The sequence below is a fragment of the Haliotis rubra genome, unplaced genomic scaffold, assembly GCF_003918875.1.
Source record: "Haliotis rubra isolate DU_JTF1 unplaced genomic scaffold, ASM391887v1 Scf1459, whole genome shotgun sequence".
Classification (NCBI taxonomy): domain Eukaryota; kingdom Metazoa; phylum Mollusca; class Gastropoda; order Lepetellida; family Haliotidae; genus Haliotis; species Haliotis rubra.
In genome coordinates, this window is record NW_025765402.1 from 72,573 (window position 1) to 93,415 (window position 20,843).

Here is a 20,843-nt window from a genome sequence, read left to right on the forward strand (position 1 = left end):
AAATAAACTAATCTGGACCAGACAGTCCAGTGATTAACAACATGAGCATCGATCTACGCAACTGGGATACGATGACATGTGTCAGCGAGCCTCACCACCCGATCCCGTTAGTCGCCTCTTACGACAAGCATGGGTTGCTGAAGACCAGTTTTAACCCTGATCTTCTCGGGTCTTGCGATATATACACACGCACTGAGGCATACCATAAATTTTATGTGTTTCCTTACGACTAAAATTGTTATCTATTGGAAGTTTCATTACCAACCGTCGCCATTTAATTCATCTGGAGGACATTTCCAAATCTGATGCATCACTGGCAAAAATGATGTATTATGCAACTGCCTATGTACACTCATACCACACATTCAAGTGCTTTTTCAGGTGCATTTGTTTATGGCGGATGCCACCGGTAGGGCAGGATTCCCTCACCTCATCGAGGACCCTTGGTATAGTCATTATCTGATATTAATTCATAAATACACGCTCCGTTGGAAGCTGGGAACCTGCAACTGAAACTTCTTAAGGATGTGAAAACTTTTATCGTTTTCATCTATTTGGTGGTCATATATATCTACGACGGTAATTGCATAACTATGTTCCGTTTCCACATAGAGAAAATACGTTTACGGACATGTCTATCGCATTGCCTTAGCAAAATAATGGTCACTACATTAGTCTCACATATTTCCTACAGTGTCATAAGGTGAACCAAGCTTTAAGAGTTTCCGTGGCTGACGGTTGCCCCAGAGTAATTATCATAGTTAAATATGAAGACAATACGTTTACGGGCATGCCTATTGCATTTCCTTAGCAAAGGAATAGTCACTACAATAGTCTCACATATTTTCTGCAGTGTCATAAGGTGTGAAAAGAGTTTCCGAAGCAACGGTTGCCCAAAAGAAATCACCATTGTTAAACATAAAGAAATACCTTTATGGGCATTCTATTGCATTGATGTATCAAATGAATGATCACTACAAAAGTCTCACATATTTCCTGCTTTGTCATAAGTGACGACGAGTTTCTGAAGCTACGGGTGCCCTAGAGAAATGATCATAGTTGTCTACGTCGGTACTTTTGTCGATTTCGCTGTAAAACTTGATAAAGTCACAATAAGGCCGAAATACTGCCCACGTGGCTTAAATTAAACTCACTCACACTTTGGTGTGACTCCAAACACGTGGTACAGTACGTTTACTTTTCCTATCTTTACTTAAATATGCATGACTCATGTTGTACCACACTTTGGCTTAGACTTCCCAGGTAGATTTCAGCAGTGTCACATATTTTGATGGGTCATAGCAAACATGTACATACCTTGATCATACTGACATTTAGTTTCACAGAGGACCACCAGAGGAATGCAGCACAAACAGACAGTAAAAGTCCAATAGATCATGTTCGTCGCACACACATTCATTTCTCCATTTAGAGTCCGTCCACCAGGAAGTTCGTAGGGCATGTGATGTCATCTGTAATAAACATCCTTGTTGAAAACGTCACTCAGAGTCATGTAGCCACATACAAACACGTGTAGACAATACCGTACGGCAACGCTCGGGTTACTTTATACACCGCGCAGGTTATCGTGCCCCGGCAGTGCACACACATTCATCCAATAGCAAGCAATGTGACTGGTCAACGCATAGAGAACAACTACTCTACTTTCGTCGTCAAAACGAGCAAGAGATATTTCGGCAGCCATTCTAGAATTTATTGTTAAGGATTTGCGGCCATTTAGTGTTGTCCAAAATGACGGGTTTAGAAACATGTTCAGAGTTTTGGAACCAAGTTACACAATCCCGTCCCGACAGTATTTCTCATATTCTGCTTTGCCCATGTTGCATGAGACTGTTAAAACTGAGGTCTGAGAATGTTTCACTCACAACTGATGGATGGACTAGCAGACTCGTACATCTGCACATGTGGACAGACTATTGTTTCTAAAGAAGAATTGGAAAGTTGGAAACCAAGATAAATATGAATTATTATCTGCCTTCATCACACTATTTGAGTAAAATCAGAGTTAATGTGAAATATTGCCATTTGCCAATTATGTTAACCTATTTTTCACCTTGAGTCACCAAGTTATCTGCTGACATGTTTATTTGTAAGATTTCTTGATACTTTCATAGTGACAAAAGATTATTGTCTTCTTTAAATCTGTTGAATCTGTTGACTGTTCTGTGCATTGGATATATTTTTTCATCTTCATGTTGTTAAAACTAAAAAATATCTACCTGTGGACTGTTTAATTTCCAAACTTTACACACAGTAAGTGTTTTCTATTGAAACTGAAAGGTGACCATTTGTCAAAACTGTGACAGAGCCACAGAGCCAGTATTTATTCTTTATTTTGTATGTTATTTTACATACAAAGTTGTGGGGATCAAAGAGTCTGCAAACCACAGTTTTGGATTAAATAGTATTAAATCCTCTGTGAATGCGTTGCCTTGTTGTGGAATGTTTTAATACTAAGTCATGTTTATGAAGAAGTCATCATGACAACTTGACCAATACTGACCTGAAAGTTATAAGGAATAAACAACTGAACACATTTTATGCTTTAATCAGTTTAATGTAAAATAAGTTTGTAGAAAATGGCAATTTATCTTAAATTTGAATTTTTGTCTGAACTATCGCAATAGTTATCGCAGTAGTAGCATGCAATAGTCTATCGATATCGCAATAGTTCCTTAGGCCTCAATAGTCACCCCTACTGTTCTCTTCTTTTTTAATAGAAACCCGATGATACTTTATTTCACTTCCTTATGTCAGGACCGCCATGTAGCTGGAATATTGGTGAGTTCGGCATAAAACTAAACTCACTCGCTCACTCCTTATGTCAGGTATTATGGTGTGTAATTGTGCTTACCTTAATGAATTGCGAAAAGGTCAAAATGAAGATGTTTGTTCATCGTCCAGGGGTCAACCAGGAAGATACGTCAAGACTCTGTTTGTACGTTCTCAAATATACATCCCTGGCAAAGGCGACGTAAAAAGTGCAATGAATAGTTAAAAAGGCAACACATTAGACCTAAATCTATTTTGCCGGTAGTGAAGAACTGGAGTGTATCTGGAATTGAATACCCGTGCATTTGAAAGCTTCTTTAACTGTATAAACGCATGTCTTTGCAGCCAACGATTGTTTATTGTTTAACGCTGCACATAAACATATTTGCGCTGTATGACGTCGGTCTGTAAATAATCAAACCATCACCAGACCATCCAGTGACTGACATCATGAACATTTTGGATTAGGTGGCATTAACAAGTCGGCTAGCTTGAACACCCGATCTTGTACGTCAGTTGGGTAATAGTGCCTTATGTATATGTCGATATTGTAATCTCACTTGCACCCTTTAATATGACTTTAATATGTGAATGCATACTTAAATATTGTAGGTATGTATCCCAGCAAATATATAATCATGTGTCAATATTGTGCACATATTCACATTTGCAATACCAACATACTCGCCTTTGTATAGTAATCCAAATATCGATGTACGTTTTTGGCTGTGCTAGAAGAAGTCTTTGTCCAAATCTACGTCAATATGTTACAGAAGTTTCTAATCAGGTTTTTCCTAATCTGTATGACATTTCATATTTGGACCACGCGATATGTTCATGAACACATATGAGTGTTTGTAATCATTAAAATAGTAATGCCTTGAAGGTCGGAGTTTCACACCATGAAATCGGATCTTTTCACATTGTAAAGGTCAACACATGTTTTCTGATCACCTCTTCCCACATGTGGTAGATACATAAGTAGATTGTGTGATCTAAAGGTCAATGGAACAAATCGAAGGCAATGGATCACTCTGATATTCTTCTGGTTTACTTTGCCGTGGTCGTGTGCTCAAGCTCTGGTAGGATATTGTCTGTTAAACACTAAATGTAATGTACACTAGATCACTTCCCAGTAATACCATGTGCCATTCATTAGAATGACATTTTCTTGGTAGAATATCGAGCTCCAGTAAGACATAGTCTGTTAAACACCATACGTATTATACCCCCGATGACTTCCTAGTTATACTATGTGCCATCTAGTTAAGTGACATATTATTGTAGTATATATCATTAGAATGGTATGTTGTTGTAGAATATTGAATTCTGGTAAGACATTGTTTGTTAAACACTAAATGTAATGTACACCAGATCACTTTCCAGTAATACCATGTGCCATTTTGTTAAGTAACATATTATTGTAGTATATTGAAATCCTGGTTTATGTGCCTCTTTTCACGAACTCCAGAATTTTTTGTGTGGTACTGTATGTTCCAGACAAAAATAGAATACATTTCGAATACCAGCATGCATGACATGAGTGGTCAGGACAAATACTGGGGAATGATGTTAAATAGTTTGATCCAGGCGCAAGTAGCCAGATACCACTGGTTGGTCGCAGGTTTCTCCTAACTCCGTATCAGTTAAGACCATCTGTTTGTCTGAAGTAACCATGCTTTGTTTACTACCCAGAAAACATAATCCTGCGTCATGACATGCACTTAAAATCAAATATTACCCTCAAAACATATTCCTCGAAAGTAAATGGGCTTTCATTTATGCTTTGCATCACTGGATTGTCTGGTCCAGACTCGATTTGTTTACAAACAACATCGTGCAGCTGTACTAACACTACTGAAACAAACATATACTCGTGATAAAGTCACAATTGTACTATCGATTTCTTATGGACGTGGAAAGGGTTTTGTCGCTTCTATTGCGTCTCCTTTTGATAAAGCATGCTATGCGTTAAAATTCCATGTTTTTATATCACATGTTAATTTTGTTGTTCATTACATAATGTTGACAGTCGCTGTGTTGGCTCTGCAATGTCCGAGTTGCCACCGGGTGCAGAATGTGAACCAGTGTCGGATACGAACAGAGAACTGCAGCATCTACCAAGAAGTACGTAGTCGGAATTCATTGCATTTTGTTAAGTAAACCACAGACTTATTGGTTTCCTTACAACATAATTAGATTATCAGTTGACATGAAAGTTGAGCAATATACATCATATCTATAACCTCCCCCCCTCTCTCTCTCTCTCTCTGTGTTTGTGTCTGTGTGTGTGTGTGAGAGAGAGAGTCTTAGTGTCTGTGTGTCCCCAATATATAATTCATGTTCTTACAATAATTATGAATTCTACCAACCCGCGAGTTGATCAGTGTTATATCACCTTCTCATCTATAACAATGCATGTATCTTTTCCAAGGTGTGTATCGGGGTTTTGAATGAATGGCACGTGACCATGGGCTGTGGCACCATAAAGGTAAACAGGCACATTAATGAAAGTATTTAGCACAGTCCCTTTTTTATGTATGAGACCAAGGGTTGAAACTTTGTTACATCCTAATAGTCACTGATCTTTTTGTGGTCTCCGGTGGATATCGTACAGATGTTTAATGTGACGATCTTTGAAGACTTTGTCATCGGATGATAATAATTTTGTTAATAAGTACGTTTATTACGAGGATACGAAAAAATATAACATGCAACGAAAAACAAACCTTGCTGTCTGTTCTTCATCAACAATAACAAAGTCTGATGTATATTATAAAGTCCAAAGTGTGTACACGTAACTTTTGTGAAATGTGTCACATCGTAAATGTGCATTCATTTATGTAAAACTTATACCACGGTCTTTGTAGCATATATAATCCCCTTATTTGAAAATATGTCATGCCACCGACTGTAGAGATGCGATTATGATGACCTACAAGACACGACTGACTGTAGAGGGACACACCCATTTGGACCCAGGGACAGGTGCACGGTGTGCTGTACTGGGGACATCTGCCAGTCCAGGATGACACACATACAACACGGTAAGAATATTTCATGGTCCAGCATGTGAGTACTCAACGAGTGGATGAGTGAATTTACTTTTATGCCGCTTTTAGCAATATTCCAGCAATATCACGACAGGGGACACCAGCCATGGGCTTCACACATTGTACTCATGTGGTGAATGGTATCTTTGTTTGGCATGACGAGCGAACGCCTTAACCAACAGACTACCCCACCGCCCCAAAAAAGTCAAGGACTATTCATATATTTATGGTAATTTTAAGTGATGGATATACTCCTAAGTGAGATTCTATATTACATATAATTAACATACTTGATTTCTTACCAATGTGCTATGGGGCATCGATAGCAGATGTTCATGGTTGTTCTTATGTCTCAATTCTTTAATGTGTTCGGTTGAAACTTAAATTTGATAATATTTGCAAGAACATCCCCAAGCTATTTGGTGTCACTGGGACTATACCTTGCAAATCGATAAGTGCATATGTACATATTCCCCTTGTGAAAACACCAAAACTAGTCTTTCATCCTGACATGCCGTTGCCGCCATTTTCATACATGTATTGTCATCCTCATCCAATGTGCAAATTTGTTCAGGGTTAGATACGGTGCCTGGTGTGATCCATTGCCCAGTTTGTGATAACGAACACGACCCTCAAAGATGCTTGGACAATATCATACCCTGTGAATCTCACCACAAAGTGAGTACATTTTTATAAAGAAACTTCTCACGTACATTTATCGATACTTCCTTAATTGTCTGATGAGGTGTGGTAGTAAAATTTTACAGTAATTTAAAAAGAAACGAATTTGTTTGTTTTAGGCTTTAGTGATATACAAATATAATACTTTCCTTTCAGACATGTGAAATTAAGAACGCTGATGGGAAATGGTCAGCTACATGTTCCCACAACTCGTCGGTAAGTATTTTGTGTACAGGAAAAGTGTTCCTGGTTGTTGTTTTTCCAGTATGGGTGCCTATGGATTGTTGATGATGTATGTTTATGATAGGTATAGTTATAAAGGATAATTGGGTATGCACTCCAAAGGATTATTCAGTTTAGTTGGGTTATAATGTGCTCTTTTTATCAGGATTTCAAAGAGCGTCATACCACTCTTGCTCGGAAGTTGTTTGATCAAGGTTACATCTTTTATGATAGACATATGGAGGAAATTTCCAAATTTGATGCATCAGTAACAAGAATGATGTCCAATGCAATTCCCTCTTTTGACTTACAGCAAATTATTTCAGGCCAACGACTGAGTAGACTCAACATATGTTTATGACGGTGCGCCACCTACGTGGCACGATACGCTCACCTTTTTGCTATCACCTGGTGTCATCACTATTTCATTGTGATTCATAAACACATGATGTGTCATATCGCATGTTGACAATCACTTGATTGTCTAGACCAGACTCGATTGGTTTACAAACAACATCGAACAGCTGTAATACTGCTGAAACAAATATATACTCATGATATAGTCACAATTGTACAATCCACTCTGTTTTTAGCAAAAATGTCTTATTGATGTGAAAAGGGTTTTGTAGCGTCTATTTTCTCAGCATCCATGTATTCACTCTCTGTTCTAGTGCATCCATCCACCCAATCTGTATCCAACAGACTGCACTCAAGACAAAGGGCACAAAGAGTGTGTATATTGTTGCAACGATCAGACTTGTCTTGACTATGCATTTGGCATAAAGCAACTCCCTACAACTTCACCGACAAGCACCAGCGTCGCAGGTACTTCAGCAACGTTGACGTTTGCTCCACCGTCCTCATGCCGTGACCAGTCTCTGTTCCCTTGTCACAGAGCTGTTGGAGCGGCTTGTTCAGACCCTGACATATCCGTTGAATTCTGTCCGCTGTCGTGCGGTATTTGTAAAGGTAAGTGTTTAGTCCATATGTTTCTTCGTCTGACATTTTGCTTGACTTATTGATTTTTCCATCACAAGGGATACATATTTCAGTACCAAAACAATGCAGGATCTTTTTAGCAATGTTATTTGTCATTTTGAAAAGAAATAGAATTAATTGATAAATTTGGTTTATAATATGTATATAGATATATATTTTATTATGGATAGTTAGCCACTTAGATGGTTAGTGGCTGTATCTTCACAGGGGTTTGGAGTTTTATACAATTATTGTCATCGTGTAGCGGTACGTAAGTCCCAATACTTTCGAAGTAACTTTAAACTTACCAGGATATATCAAACGTAGTATGTTTGTGAGTTTTATTTTGGGTAAATTTTCCTTCAATCGCCCGCTGCTGTTGGGATGGTGTAAATCCAGCTAGGGTCCATGCAGGTCGCAAAGGTACTGTCCCTGGGGTCCCTAGTATGGTGATCTACCTATATATACTCCAGTGCAAACCCCTTTCTAAATATAAAACCAAAAGGCAGAATTGATTGACATCCACTTACAAAAATAGCATTTCGTAACGGCTGTATCGATGACAGTGGTAATAGTTATACCATGAATCTACAGGAATCTTCATTTCTCTTATATCGCCGCCATATAGCTGGAACAGTGTTGAGAGTGGCGCTAAACAAACAAACAAACAAACAAACAACCATAACTACACTGATAAATCAATACGGTATTGGATCATGATCTGTTTATACTGCAGAAATACATGTAGTACGAAGTGCTAATTATCATTCATGTGACCTAGTGTGCGTTGGTACAGCTTTGCTCAATGAAGACTGAAGTTGTGTAAAGGCAAACGTATATGTAACAATGTAACACTCCGTCAAATCCATGTTATGCACCCCATTAACGTCTTAAACGTTTTGTTAATACTCTACTGCTCTACGTTTCGCAGCCCCTACAACAACAGCAACCGCTGTGTCTTCTTCATCAATTCCGACGCGTGGCGAGCCAACTACAACATTATCATCAACTAAGCACACGACGCAGGAACCGAATAAACATACAACACATTCAACAAATAAACAAACGACACATGTACCAACCAAACACGCAACACAATCCCAAACAACACAAATACATCAAAAACACACGACGCACAAGCCGACGCCTCAAACTTCACCTGTACCACATACACATAAGGCTACAGCAGTTCCTGCGACAACAACATCTGCAGCCTCATCGACAACACCCAACGTCTTTGTATCAGGACCAGAAATAGGTAAGGTCTTCAACCAGGTCAGGTGTGATCAAGTTACACTGTGATCGGCTGATTACACCCATTGATCATTACTGTGCTCTAGTCACGATTGTGTTGTGCACACTTTTATACTCGATAAGATGTACTCTCACTAGTCCAGCATGTGATTGACTTCAACATCTGGAGAGCATAGCGCTGGTGAAAATGAATTCTCCTACCTATAATTTATATGCAACTAAATATAGTGTTAAACAGATTATGGCCCTTTTCCTGTTTCGGTGGCTGTGACCATTTTTATCCATTTACCCCGTCGTTCTCGGGGTCTGCATGTTTTAGCCCAAACATTATCCATCATCCTTGTCTCTGCTTTATGGTACAACCTATATCAACCCTAGCGTTCTCAATCGTTCTCAATCTCAAGCTATATATTATATTATATGTATGTGTGTGTGTTTGCGTGTGTGTTTTTGTGTGTTTCTTGTTTGTTCTCTCTCTCTCTCTCTCTCTCTCTCTCTCTCTCTCTCTCTCTCTCTGTGTGTGTGTGTGTGTGTGTGTGTGTGTGCCCTAGTCGCCTAGCCAGAATGATATCTCCCATGAATTAAAACGTGTTTCCAATGCATTATTCATTGGATATACTGATGTACACGCCAGGTTTTACCTGGCCGATAATCAGATAAAACTAAATACCATCAAATACATAAAAAAACATCCACAACCCTGATTATTGTCATTCTTAACATCCTGTTGCAGCAAGCATACGCGTGTTTTCTATACCATAAGCGTATCATTTTGAATTACAGTCATAGTTCTGTAACTGTGAAAACAATGAATCATGCATCTATAGATGTCAGTCACGAGTCCCCGATACAGTCACACGACTTCCTCCTACTCATTCTGTCAAACCGGAGATCATGTTATCTCTGTTATACAATCCCTGGAAAATCATGACTTGTGTCCTGTATCCCATATTAGGTATCGTTCGTCATCATGCACCAGGACCTAGTTTTGTGGATCTATATTTATAGTAACAGGGGCCCTCCCTCTGTGTTTCAATTGTGATAGTAAATGTGTTCTTGAATGTACACTTATGTTTAACCCACCCGCCCAATGACAATACAATTGTTGTAACAGCGCATAGTGTGTATCTCTGGCGTCGCCGCTGTTGTGGAATGACTTGGCAATATGTTCGTGTCACTGAATACAGAGGGGGTGGTATGCTTCAATGACTGACGGGAAGAGATGATTAATGAAATTATTGTGCTATTACGTGCTGTTTTGGCGACATCGTCGGCTTATGCGCCGAAATTGACTGTTTGGAGTTGCGTCCCTTAGATGTGCGAGATACCAACGTTTGTGGATTTCAATCCCAGATTACATATGGATACAGTTGTATGTTTTCAGCAACATACTTGGACGTACGGTTTTATCAAGTGTCACATAGCTATGTTCTGCAGCTCTTTTGCACTACGTGTGTTGTCTTTCCCTCCTAAAGTGCATCACATGTCGCGAAATATATACTCATATCCTGGTTAAACCGAACACACGCACGAACTGCACTATGTCTATCAGTACTTGTGATAGTCGATAGTCCGATCAATATTTACATCCCTGCTGTTGATAATTGAGTCTTTCTGAGTTAGTTACCGACTTTGGTCCCTTGCTAGTGTTTCCTGTTCGACTAAGTGTAGCCATCGCCCTTACACTCCCGAAAAACTAAATTGTATTGTACAGCTTCAGTATTTGGGGTTCGCCTGAGTATGTTGTCGTACTGTTGGCATAAACCTCTTTGACTCTTTTGAGGTTTATTTTGTAATTGTCAAACACATGTACACACACGCGCTCACATTTGTGACCAGATACATAACACACACACACAAGCAGTAAAATCAAAGAAACCCATTTGTTATTGTCAAGCACATGTACACACACGCGCGCACACTTGTGACCAGATATATGACACACACATACTCACGTACGTACGCACGCACACACACACACGCGCACACATTTGAATATATAGATACATATAATCACATATATACGTGCACATACACAGAGATATTCACACAGGAGCACGTTTGGCATACAGCAAACGCCTTGTTTTCTCTTAAGTTTATTCAGTAAGCTATACAGTTCCTGTATTACATTCAAAACAAGGAAAGCATAATGAGGCTTATCCAACGAGATTGTCACCAGATGCGCTGTAACAAAAGGATTAAAATATATCCACGGTTTGTAAACAATCTTTCCATGACTACCATAATTGCTTCCTGCGGGAGGGTTTGGAGATCCTAAATTATTCTTGATACAGTTATTAAAAGTAAATTTGGTGTTGTTAACTGGTGCTATCATTCTGTAGGTGTTGCTGCTAAACATCATCAGGACAACACTCGTTTTTCCCAGTCGGTACTGTTTAAAATGTCAAATGTTTATAAACGGCGTGAAAATAAACTCACTCACTCACTCACTCACTCACTCACTCATAAACGGACATTACTTTAGTGTATATGCACTTTGGCTCCTCTCGAAACAATAGAAATTATCAAAGAGGCATAACGATTTAGGTGAAAATTCGTTCGGGACATCAGCTGGCAGGTAAATGGTCCTGCGCAGTCTCTCAGATACTCCTTACGGAGCATTACTATCTAACATGGGAGTGCTTGCCCACCAGAAATGACAGATGCTATTAAAGGGTTTTTAAAAAGTGAGAGTCCAAGTTACATACATGAAATGTGTCATGACAGGTTTTCATTTTCTGACAAGATCGTTTACATATGTAAACAGATAGAATAGCCAAATTGATTGGAACAAAGAAGTGTTATTGGACTTCAAAGATGTGCACGTCGGTGAGCCAAGATGAATTGACCATATATTTGTAACATACATTGCCTAAAAAGTCGCAATGGACTTGTTCATCATCAAGGAGACAACCCCTACACGCTGTCGTAGTGTAAATGAGTATGTGAGTTAGGTTTTACGCTGCTGAAAGAATATTCCAGCAATATCACTGCGGAGGACAAAGGATAGATAGACTATATATAGTCATGGCTTATAAGAAGGAATCAACTTACGACTTTTCACATATGTGGCCAGCGTTATCAATGCACCTGGCGTCATACCACATGAACGTCGAGCCGTAGTTCTGCAGTAACCCACAGTCCTCGTTGCCGCTCTCAGAGCCAGGCTGTCCATTTCCCCAGTTTGAGTAGGTCAGCTTGACCCCGCTATCACCCCAAACCCAGTTGCCCTCCTGGATTTTGTCATTTGCTCCGAACCACGCCACAAAGTCAGCTGTTGATACCATGTAATACACGTCAATGGTGAGTGAGTGAGTGAGTTTAGTTCTACGCCGCTTTTAGCAATATTCCAGCAATATAACGGCGGGTCACACCAGAAATGGGCTTCACACATTGTACCATGTGGGGAATCAAATCCGGGTCTTCGGTGTTACGAGCAAACGCCTTAACCACTTGGCTACTCCACCGCCCCACGTCAATGATCAACCATTAGTCATATTTCATGTATAACATATGACAATGAGGACAGCAATACATTGCAACAGTGCAACAGGGTTTTCCAGTATATAATTTTATATCAACTCTAATGTATTTAGCATTTATGCTTCATAATTGAACTCCGATGAGAATATATCCTAAGCATTACTTTTATGATGTATACTGTTTTATGGGCATTTCATGTGATCACTTAATTCAAATAACGAAACTTACATTTAAAATTCAGTATGAAATTACTGATGAAGTTGTTCTCGTCCCTGTCTTCTATTCTGACCAAGTAGGAGTTGTAGGTCTTGCAGATAGCCTGTTGTAAAACATGTCCTTCACCATAATATATAACCAGGAATCCGTTCATTCTTTTATAGATTAAGTTACCCTCCAATTACTAACCGATATTTTTCAATCGTTGCTAAACACTTTGACTGCAATCCCGACTCGTATCAGCGCGTAGCGCACCACTGTGGCAAAAGTTGTTATATCCATCTTCAACAATACGCGCCGCGCGCGCACACACACGCAAACACACACACACACGCATGCAGAAAGACACATATTGACGGATTCACTCACATTGCATCGTTCTGAAAAATCCATTTATATTTATTCACATTCATCATTTAATATTTACAGAAGCTCCAATAATACACTGCGCTCACGTTTAACATTTGCACCTGTCGTGCGAAGCGTAAGCAGCCTTTGTCAAGGATATTTATTAAAGCGGTAGTGCTTTAGGGTTGAAGAGTCCTATTGAAGTAGAATTACAACCGTTGACTGCACTTGAATACACAGGCATACCTTAGCGCTGTGTCATATGGTTGCCAGGTTGTGTTGAAGCTGTAACAAGAGCTCTTGTACACGACCCATCCGTCGGGGCAGGAACAGACACAGTCTTGTCAAATAGAAGATATACCGTCGTCATCTTTGATATCGTAACAAAGTTACATAGTGATGGATGTCAATGAGCCTCCTTCATGTAATATTCGCTCAGACATTGATTATGGAATCTACGTATTTTAATCTATAAACTTTAAAAAGCAACTGTTTTAGAGGAATTCTAGAATTTGTCAGCAATAGGAATGACACGTGTACAATAAAGAAGTTTATCATCCATAAACACTCGTATTCCTATTCAAAAAGCAAGTAGAAATATTGTTTTGATGATAGAAAATAATATGACGATTAATATTTGTACTGTTTGATAAGTGAAAATAATATGACAATTAATTATACTTGTACTGTTTGATAAGTGAAAATAATATGACAGTTAATCATACGTGTACCTGCTGCAGGAAGGAAGGTAAAAAGCACGAACAAAAGGAAAGTATTGATTAAGGCGGCCATATTAGCGGACTGGTACCTGACAACCTGTTACGTCTCAGGAGATATGACAGACCGGCCCACATAGAAGTGTTGACGAGATTTCATTTGGGTCACGTGATCTCTGATAGAGTAGGACAATTTCTTTTGCGAAGTTTCACCACATCATTTAAGGTCAATTGTGAGGACGTGGATTGTGTTCAGTAAGGCTGGTTGTGTTGGCAGAGTTTCTTCCCTTATGTAACTATCCGTGTGTGACATCTGGTTTTATCACATACGCTGCATTTTAATATGGCGTATTGCAAATAAACCATGTACAATATTTCGATGTGTGTCGGGAGACCAACTGTTAACAACATGTATTCCTTGACAGAGACTTTCAGTTTATATGTGAAACAAACAAATCACGCCAGCATAATTAGGTCAGTTTCACAAGAATTTCGTGCAGGTATCTGGTCAAAGAATACCCTCGATAATCCAGATGGGTACAATTTGCTCTAATATGGCTGGAATATGCTTAAATGTCACATACAATCTTAAATCGCTGGAGAATAGACGTGGGTGTTTGTTGTTCATGTTCATGATGTATAGGAGTGAGTCTTACACAGCTGCTACAGTGACCTAGAATTGATTCAGATCTGGTCGGTCAGCGGAGTCACAAAGTCGAGACAAGTAGGTTATAGCAATCGGCTCCTATATAAGGCAATGTAGTCATTAGCCAGAACGGACAGTGTTTCCTTTTCGTATCAATATACATTTCTAACATCACCGGATACTACAACGAGACCATTAACATCTAATTATAGATGAACACACTGTTAAAGTATCACTACAATATTGGTAGTGAAATTATAACGGTTACCTTCACTATACACGGTCAGATATTCTGATGCATTGTGTAGAGACATTAATACAATTCACAAAATCGATATGGTGATATATAGACCTAACGGTACATGCATGTGTACCTGAGACATCAATTGTTTGGTACAATGTTCTTTGCTTGCAAACCTTGGGTCAGCGGTCCGTTTGCTGATAAGATGCCTTACTTATCTCAGGTCAGATAGAGTGTTAAAGTATTTTATTTCGTCCTTCTTTATCAATGTCACCACACCGTGGAAGGATGGTCACGGTATTGCTTGGAACATTGCTCCTACTAGCACCAGCAGTGTCAGGTAACACAAAAGTCTGTTAATCGCCAAGGAAAGAGCAATCCTGCATCCTTCTCTAAACATTTTACCTTTTTTTCCACTCCGGCAAACATCCTTGATGCAAAGCCATTAGTATTTTACTACAATGAGTTTAAATCATTTCCTAATATTGATGCATAGGTGACCATCCTTAACATAAGTGAATATCCGATTCTAGATATATACGTTGCAAAACATACATACATACATACATACATACATACATACATACATACATACATACATACATACATACATACATACATACATACATACATACATACATACATACATACATACATACATACATACATACATACATACATACATACATACATACATACATACATACATACATACATACATACTGTAAGTCCCCATGGTCCCTAGTATGGTGATCTACCTTCAGTTGTTGGCGATTACTGGCCCATTTTTACATTGTATTGTCAAAAAATAATGTTCTACTTTTAAAGATATATGCTAGCTAGTTTTAACTCATTTTGTGATAATCTAGTGGTTTTACTGTCCTTCGTTGACAGGGTTTTACATATTATCTGTATGTATTATATATTTAGAACTAGTTTTAGTCACGATTTTGCTGAAATATTGCCGATGTGACTTTAAATTTTAACTCACTCACTCACTCACTGCATACATGCATACATACAGTCGACATTAAAACTATTTATCTTGCATACAAAAAAATATGTCATGTGTTAAGCAACATTTAAAAATGATAATTATTGTCACTAACATTGCAAATTGTCCTCCGTGTATATGCCAGTCATTACCATGTTGTCTGATTGATTGATTCATCCATTCATTGATCCATTGAATGTTTGACTGATAGATCCTTCGATTGATTGATCGTACCGTTGCAGGTGCTGGTTGTCCCAATGGCTATACCCAGTTTGAGGAATCCTGCTACTTTCACCACCATCAGAAGATGACCTTCATTAAAGCATCGGCAAGTTCCCCATTGCTTCACGTCACGTTACCATTCCATTGTTATTATGTGTGGCAAATAGTTCCATCACTACATTCCTTCATCTTGATTTAATTGAAGGCAACTATTGGGAAATATTTAGAACTGTAATTTCCCCATTCGATATTGCACTACCCACTGACTCGAAGTAAAAAATAAAACAAAACAATATTAATGCGGATACTTACACCATCATGTATGATTATCCCTAAGGGGCCTTAATCCACCCTGTTCTATCTAAACTGACTCAGAAACAGTTCATAACGCATGGATGAGGTTGCAATGAGTAACGGAAGTTCAGATGTATTTTAGAACGATCATATGATAAGGTGACAGATTTAAGTTACGAGGCAGCTTCTTAATATGTTCGGATTACTGTCAAAGCAAATGCTTTAAATTATAATTCTCCTGTGGGCTAATGGGTTATAACCATATGCATGCTTGTCGTAAGAGGCGACTAACGCGATCGGTTGGATAGGCTCTCTGACTTGGTTGACACATGTCATCGTATCCCAGTTGCGAAGATCGATCTCATGCTGTTGATCACTGGATTGTCTGGTCCAGACTCGATATTTTACAGACCGCAGCTATACAGCTGGAATATTGCTGAGTGCAGCGTAAAACGAAACTCACTCACTCGCTCATAGTAGTCTTAATTTCTAGGTATATTGCCGACAGCACCAAGGACATTTGACCGAGATTGAAACAGCAGAGGAAGGTGTATTTGTGAAGGCATTCCTGAAGGAAAAGATTAGTAAGAGAAATTTACCACCTGTAAATAAAGTTAAAACCTGTGACCCTGTGAGGGGTCCGTGTTAAAACGTGTATCCTAACAACCAAAACTTTCATAAAGAATCGGGTGGTCAGGGTTGATGGTTTGATGACTGCTTGTGTAGTGGATCTGTGGTCACAATATCAATCACTGGTTTGTCTCAAACATTTATTCACAGGTCATCGTTTCACACCTAGGATATTTCTGCCAACAAGCAATTGTTCGCGAAAGCAAACGCCGGATTTTGACTTTCCACCTTGGTAGAATGTGAAATGTATTTGTTAAATATAAAAGAAATCCCATTATTTCACCCTGGCCTGAATGGCTGATAAACATTCTTTGAAAAAAGGTTCTATTCTGCAAGGCGACACGCATGTCGTACTTATAATTTATTGTTTCCATAGACTAAAGGTTGGAAGATTTTCTGATCCTAATAGTCATGAGATCAAATAACGTCATTCCATTAATGTTGCTGATGCCACGTTTGAGTGACAGATAAAGTAAGAGGTATATTTGAAACTACTGATTACTAACTGCATTTAGAATGTGAATAAATATTCCTAAATGTTTATCGAATACAAAGTCGCACATGTCATAGAAATCACACACTTGTTTTTAACTTTGAAATTATTTGCTGATTCACAACGTCTGTTTCAGTTAGCAATGGTGTCTGGTTAGGAGCTAACGACATTCGGTTTGAAGGCTACTATGTGTGGGACAAGTCGGAGAACCCACTGAACTACACGGATTGGTACCCTGGAGAGCCAAACCAGAAGACTGACGAGCAGGACTGCATGAGTAGCTGGAAATCGGAGGGGTATCAGTGGGCAGATCACTACTGTAACCACCCTGACCTCGAGCCATTGTGTGAGACAGAGTAAGTTGTTGGGGATTTAGATATGAAGACTGAATCGGTAGCTGGAAATCAAACGGGTAACAGTAGGCAGATGACTACTGTAACATCCCGAAACTGGAGCCTTGGTGTGAGATAAGGTAAGTTGTTGGGAATTTAGGTAGTACGACTTCATAAATAACTGAATTCAGAGGGGTGTCAGAGGGGAGATCACTGCTGTAACAGCCCCGACCTCGAGCCATTGTGTGAGAAAGTGTACGTTTTTTGAAATTCGGGTTGTATGACAAAGTGAGTAGCTGGAAATTAGAGGGGTATGAGTGAGCCGATCACTACTTTGAGAGTCCTTAACCCCGAGCCATTTTCTGAAAAGGAATAAACTGGCTGCGAATTCGGATAATAATGCAGGTGAAAAATGGGAAATGACATTGGGTTCATGCATATACAGTAAAAACAGTACACAGAGACTCAAGTCATCATAGCTATATGAAGACAATTGGGTTTCACTCCTTCGATCATACCAAAAGTCGAAGATTTGATCTACAACGGTAGCAGAGGTAGACAAATGGTTTAACCAAGACACGTCATTCATAACCAGCTGTAGACAAAAGAAACGTAGACACGTCAGGCATAGCGAGAACGAGTCGGAGGTGTTTACCTAGAAATGTCACAACACAAGAAGAAAAAGACTCCACTTGGAACAATGACCTTACTGGGAACTGAGTGAGTGAGGGAGGGAGTGAGTTAAGATTTATAGTCACATCGGCAATATTTCAGCCATATCGTGACTACCGGGAACTGCATCAATAGATCCAACGATGTACACATAGTACTCTCTAGACAAGTCATCCATTGCCCGAAGTAAAGGTATTGTTGTGCGCGGACACGGCGCGATGTTCAAATAGGACGGGGTCATGTTCTGGGAATATGTGTTGGTGATTCAGACATTTCCAGAGTCAAAAAAGGATTAGCATTTAAGTCAGATTCAATGAAGGAAAGGGCAGATATCCATAGCCTGCAATGGGCGGACGGGGTTTATAAGACACACCATCCATAGCCAGCAGTAGTCATGTCGTCCATAGCTGGCGGTAGACAAATGGGTTTGAATAGACATGTCATCCACTGCCAGAGATGGACCTATTGGTTACCGTGGAAAGCACAAAGAGGTCCTACACTTAGCTATGGGCATATGATAACGCGTGGATGTATGTGCCAAGCAAATACGTGTATGCATGTGATCTGGTTATCCTTTATACTTTGAAACTATAAAACGATTGAGTGAGTTTTGGTTTTACGCCGCTTTTAGCAATATTTAAGCAATATCAAAGCATCACACATTGTACCCATATGGGGAATGAAACCCGAGTCTTCGGAGTGATGAGCGAACGCTTTAACCACTCATACCGTCCCATTTATACAGAATGTAATGATTAATATTACGTTAAAATAGAAAACATTTAAGCTTGTCTTTTCACTTTATGTTTCAGGGTAACAAAATGTAGCTGAGTAAAACAAAATGGATGATTGTCTTACTGCTGGAATAAAGGTCGCGATTTACAAACATGCGTTTTGGTCATAATGTATTATTCACGACTCTTGTAATTTAATACAACTGCACCAGAATTCATTGGTTTGGTTCTCAGCGCATCATGTCTACTTTTAAGGCTCCGTTGCATAAAGCCATTTGTTGCTAAGTAATGCCGCAAGTATGGCGTAACGTTGCGATAAATCAGTTGCGATGCCATGCAAGTTGGCATAGAGCATATTGCTTAAGTTTGAAGTATGTCGGAAATAGATCGCAAATTCTGTCTTAACATTGCGATCAATTGCAAAAAAGCTGAAAGTTGCAACGTTTACATTTTTCATTTTGTTTAGAACTCATCTGCTATAGGCACTCGCTGCAATGCAAATTATAGTTACATTACATTTAGTTGTGTATTTATTTATGTATGTCTTCTGAACATCTTTAATAAAATAACGACAGAAATCTGGCATATTTCTGATGATATGACTTTGTAAATATCTTGCAATTTAAAGACAAAACACATCAAGGTCAACGCATGTGTAGCCTAGTGTTTCGGGCTAAAAATGAAGGTTGTGACTAAGATTCCATTGCAATCACAAGTTTGAGTGTACATTAGTTTGCGCATTCCCTTACGTTAACACTTTAAGATTTGTTGTGTAGATTATGTTCAATAGCAATATACTTCTCTAAACTGGTATTGCTAGATTGTGTCGATTTCTCTCTCACAGGGGATCTTTATTATCATTCCACTAGTCTAATGGATCTTTTTAGTAATGTCAACGCTCATTTTATTCTTGGCTTCTTAAGAGAAATTGAACTGATAGATAAATTTTGAAATCGACATGTGTTTTAAGTTGGATTAATATTATGATCAACTGAGAAAATAGATGGTGGTGACACTAGGAGGGTTAAAGTAATGTAAAAATATTGGTGAAATATAAGTCCATTGTTGATCAAAGTGCATAATATTGTCTCGTGTTTTAGGATTTTGATTGGCTTGAGTATTTTAAATATTAGCTAGCATAAAACTACAGCCACTGATAACCAAAGGGATGGCATAAATCTTGCTGGGAAATCATGTAGGAAGCGAAAGCACTGTAAGTCCCCTTGATCCCCAGTAAGGTGGTCAGCCTGATTACCGGTATATATGTTGGTGGTTTATAGCCTAGTTTTAATTGGTACGATTGCATCTATTGGATCTACTCTCTTCTTATTTTAATTATGGTCAGGTTGGTTTTATTTTCAAAACTGTGATATATACACCTATTTTACTGTCCTTTGTCGACAGACATCTTTAAATGATTACTTTGTTTTCATCGCTATATGGCTGTAATATTGCCGACGCGATGTAAAATTTTAACTCACTCACTCTCTAAACTGTGACAGAACTAAAAGTCAAAATCACTTTGGGAAGATATTCTACCGGTGACACACTGCACAATTTCTCTGCAGTCCCTGTTAAGAGGATATTCTAAGAACACAATGCCCCGCGAATGCAAAACGATGACTCATGAGGATATTTATATATTATGTTTCTTTATTATCTGTTGGTATCTTCTTGTAACACCGTTTCCCGTAGGATGTAGGATCTCACACACACACACACATATAAAAGGGCGTTGTTGAACATAAGACATATGGTCAGACGTTGATCTTATTATTTGTTGATCATGATCAAATATCTCCTTTCTGGAGGCTTGGCTGTCTGGTAAACATGTCCTTACC

At 38.9% G+C, this 20,843-nt stretch overlaps 3 protein-coding genes and 1 long non-coding RNA gene across 4 annotated transcripts; 2 read left to right on the forward strand and 2 right to left on the reverse strand.

Annotated features, from left to right (window-relative positions):
• Window positions 1-350: 350 nt before the first annotated feature.
• Window positions 351-989, reverse strand: LOC124269590. Its single transcript, XR_006896547.1, has 2 exons — window positions 841-989; window positions 351-666 (listed from the first exon to the last, which is right to left on the reverse strand). It is a non-coding gene; the product is annotated as an uncharacterized LOC124269590 (long non-coding RNA).
• A 2,825-nt stretch (window positions 990-3,814) lies between these two features.
• On the forward strand, window positions 3,815-9,157 carry LOC124269592. Its single transcript, XM_046704613.1, has 8 exons — window positions 3,815-3,875; window positions 4,826-4,920; window positions 5,228-5,284; window positions 5,711-5,840; window positions 6,421-6,524; window positions 6,684-6,743; window positions 7,421-7,718; window positions 9,120-9,157. The coding sequence occupies exons 1-8, from the start codon at window positions 3,818-3,820 to the stop codon at window positions 9,155-9,157; spliced, it is 840 nt and encodes a 279-aa protein (XP_046560569.1). The 5' UTR covers window positions 3,815-3,817.
• Window positions 9,158-11,075: 1,918 nt separating this feature from the next.
• Window positions 11,076-13,904, reverse strand: LOC124269593 (perlucin-like). Its single transcript, XM_046704615.1, has 5 exons — window positions 13,852-13,904; window positions 13,275-13,281; window positions 12,693-12,783; window positions 12,036-12,255; window positions 11,076-11,165 (listed from the first exon to the last, which is right to left on the reverse strand). Exons 1-5 carry the CDS (start codon window positions 13,902-13,904, stop codon window positions 11,138-11,140), a joined length of 399 nt encoding a protein of 132 aa, XP_046560571.1. The 3' UTR covers window positions 11,076-11,137.
• A 988-nt stretch (window positions 13,905-14,892) lies between these two features.
• On the forward strand, window positions 14,893-19,150 carry LOC124269598 (perlucin-like). The gene is made up of 5 exons (XM_046704626.1): window positions 14,893-14,971; window positions 15,868-15,953; window positions 16,635-16,725; window positions 17,401-17,620; window positions 19,081-19,150. The coding sequence occupies exons 1-5, from the start codon at window positions 14,899-14,901 to the stop codon at window positions 19,097-19,099; spliced, it is 489 nt and encodes a 162-aa protein (XP_046560582.1). The 5' UTR covers window positions 14,893-14,898; the 3' UTR covers window positions 19,100-19,150.
• Window positions 19,151-20,843: the final 1,693 nt, after the last annotated feature.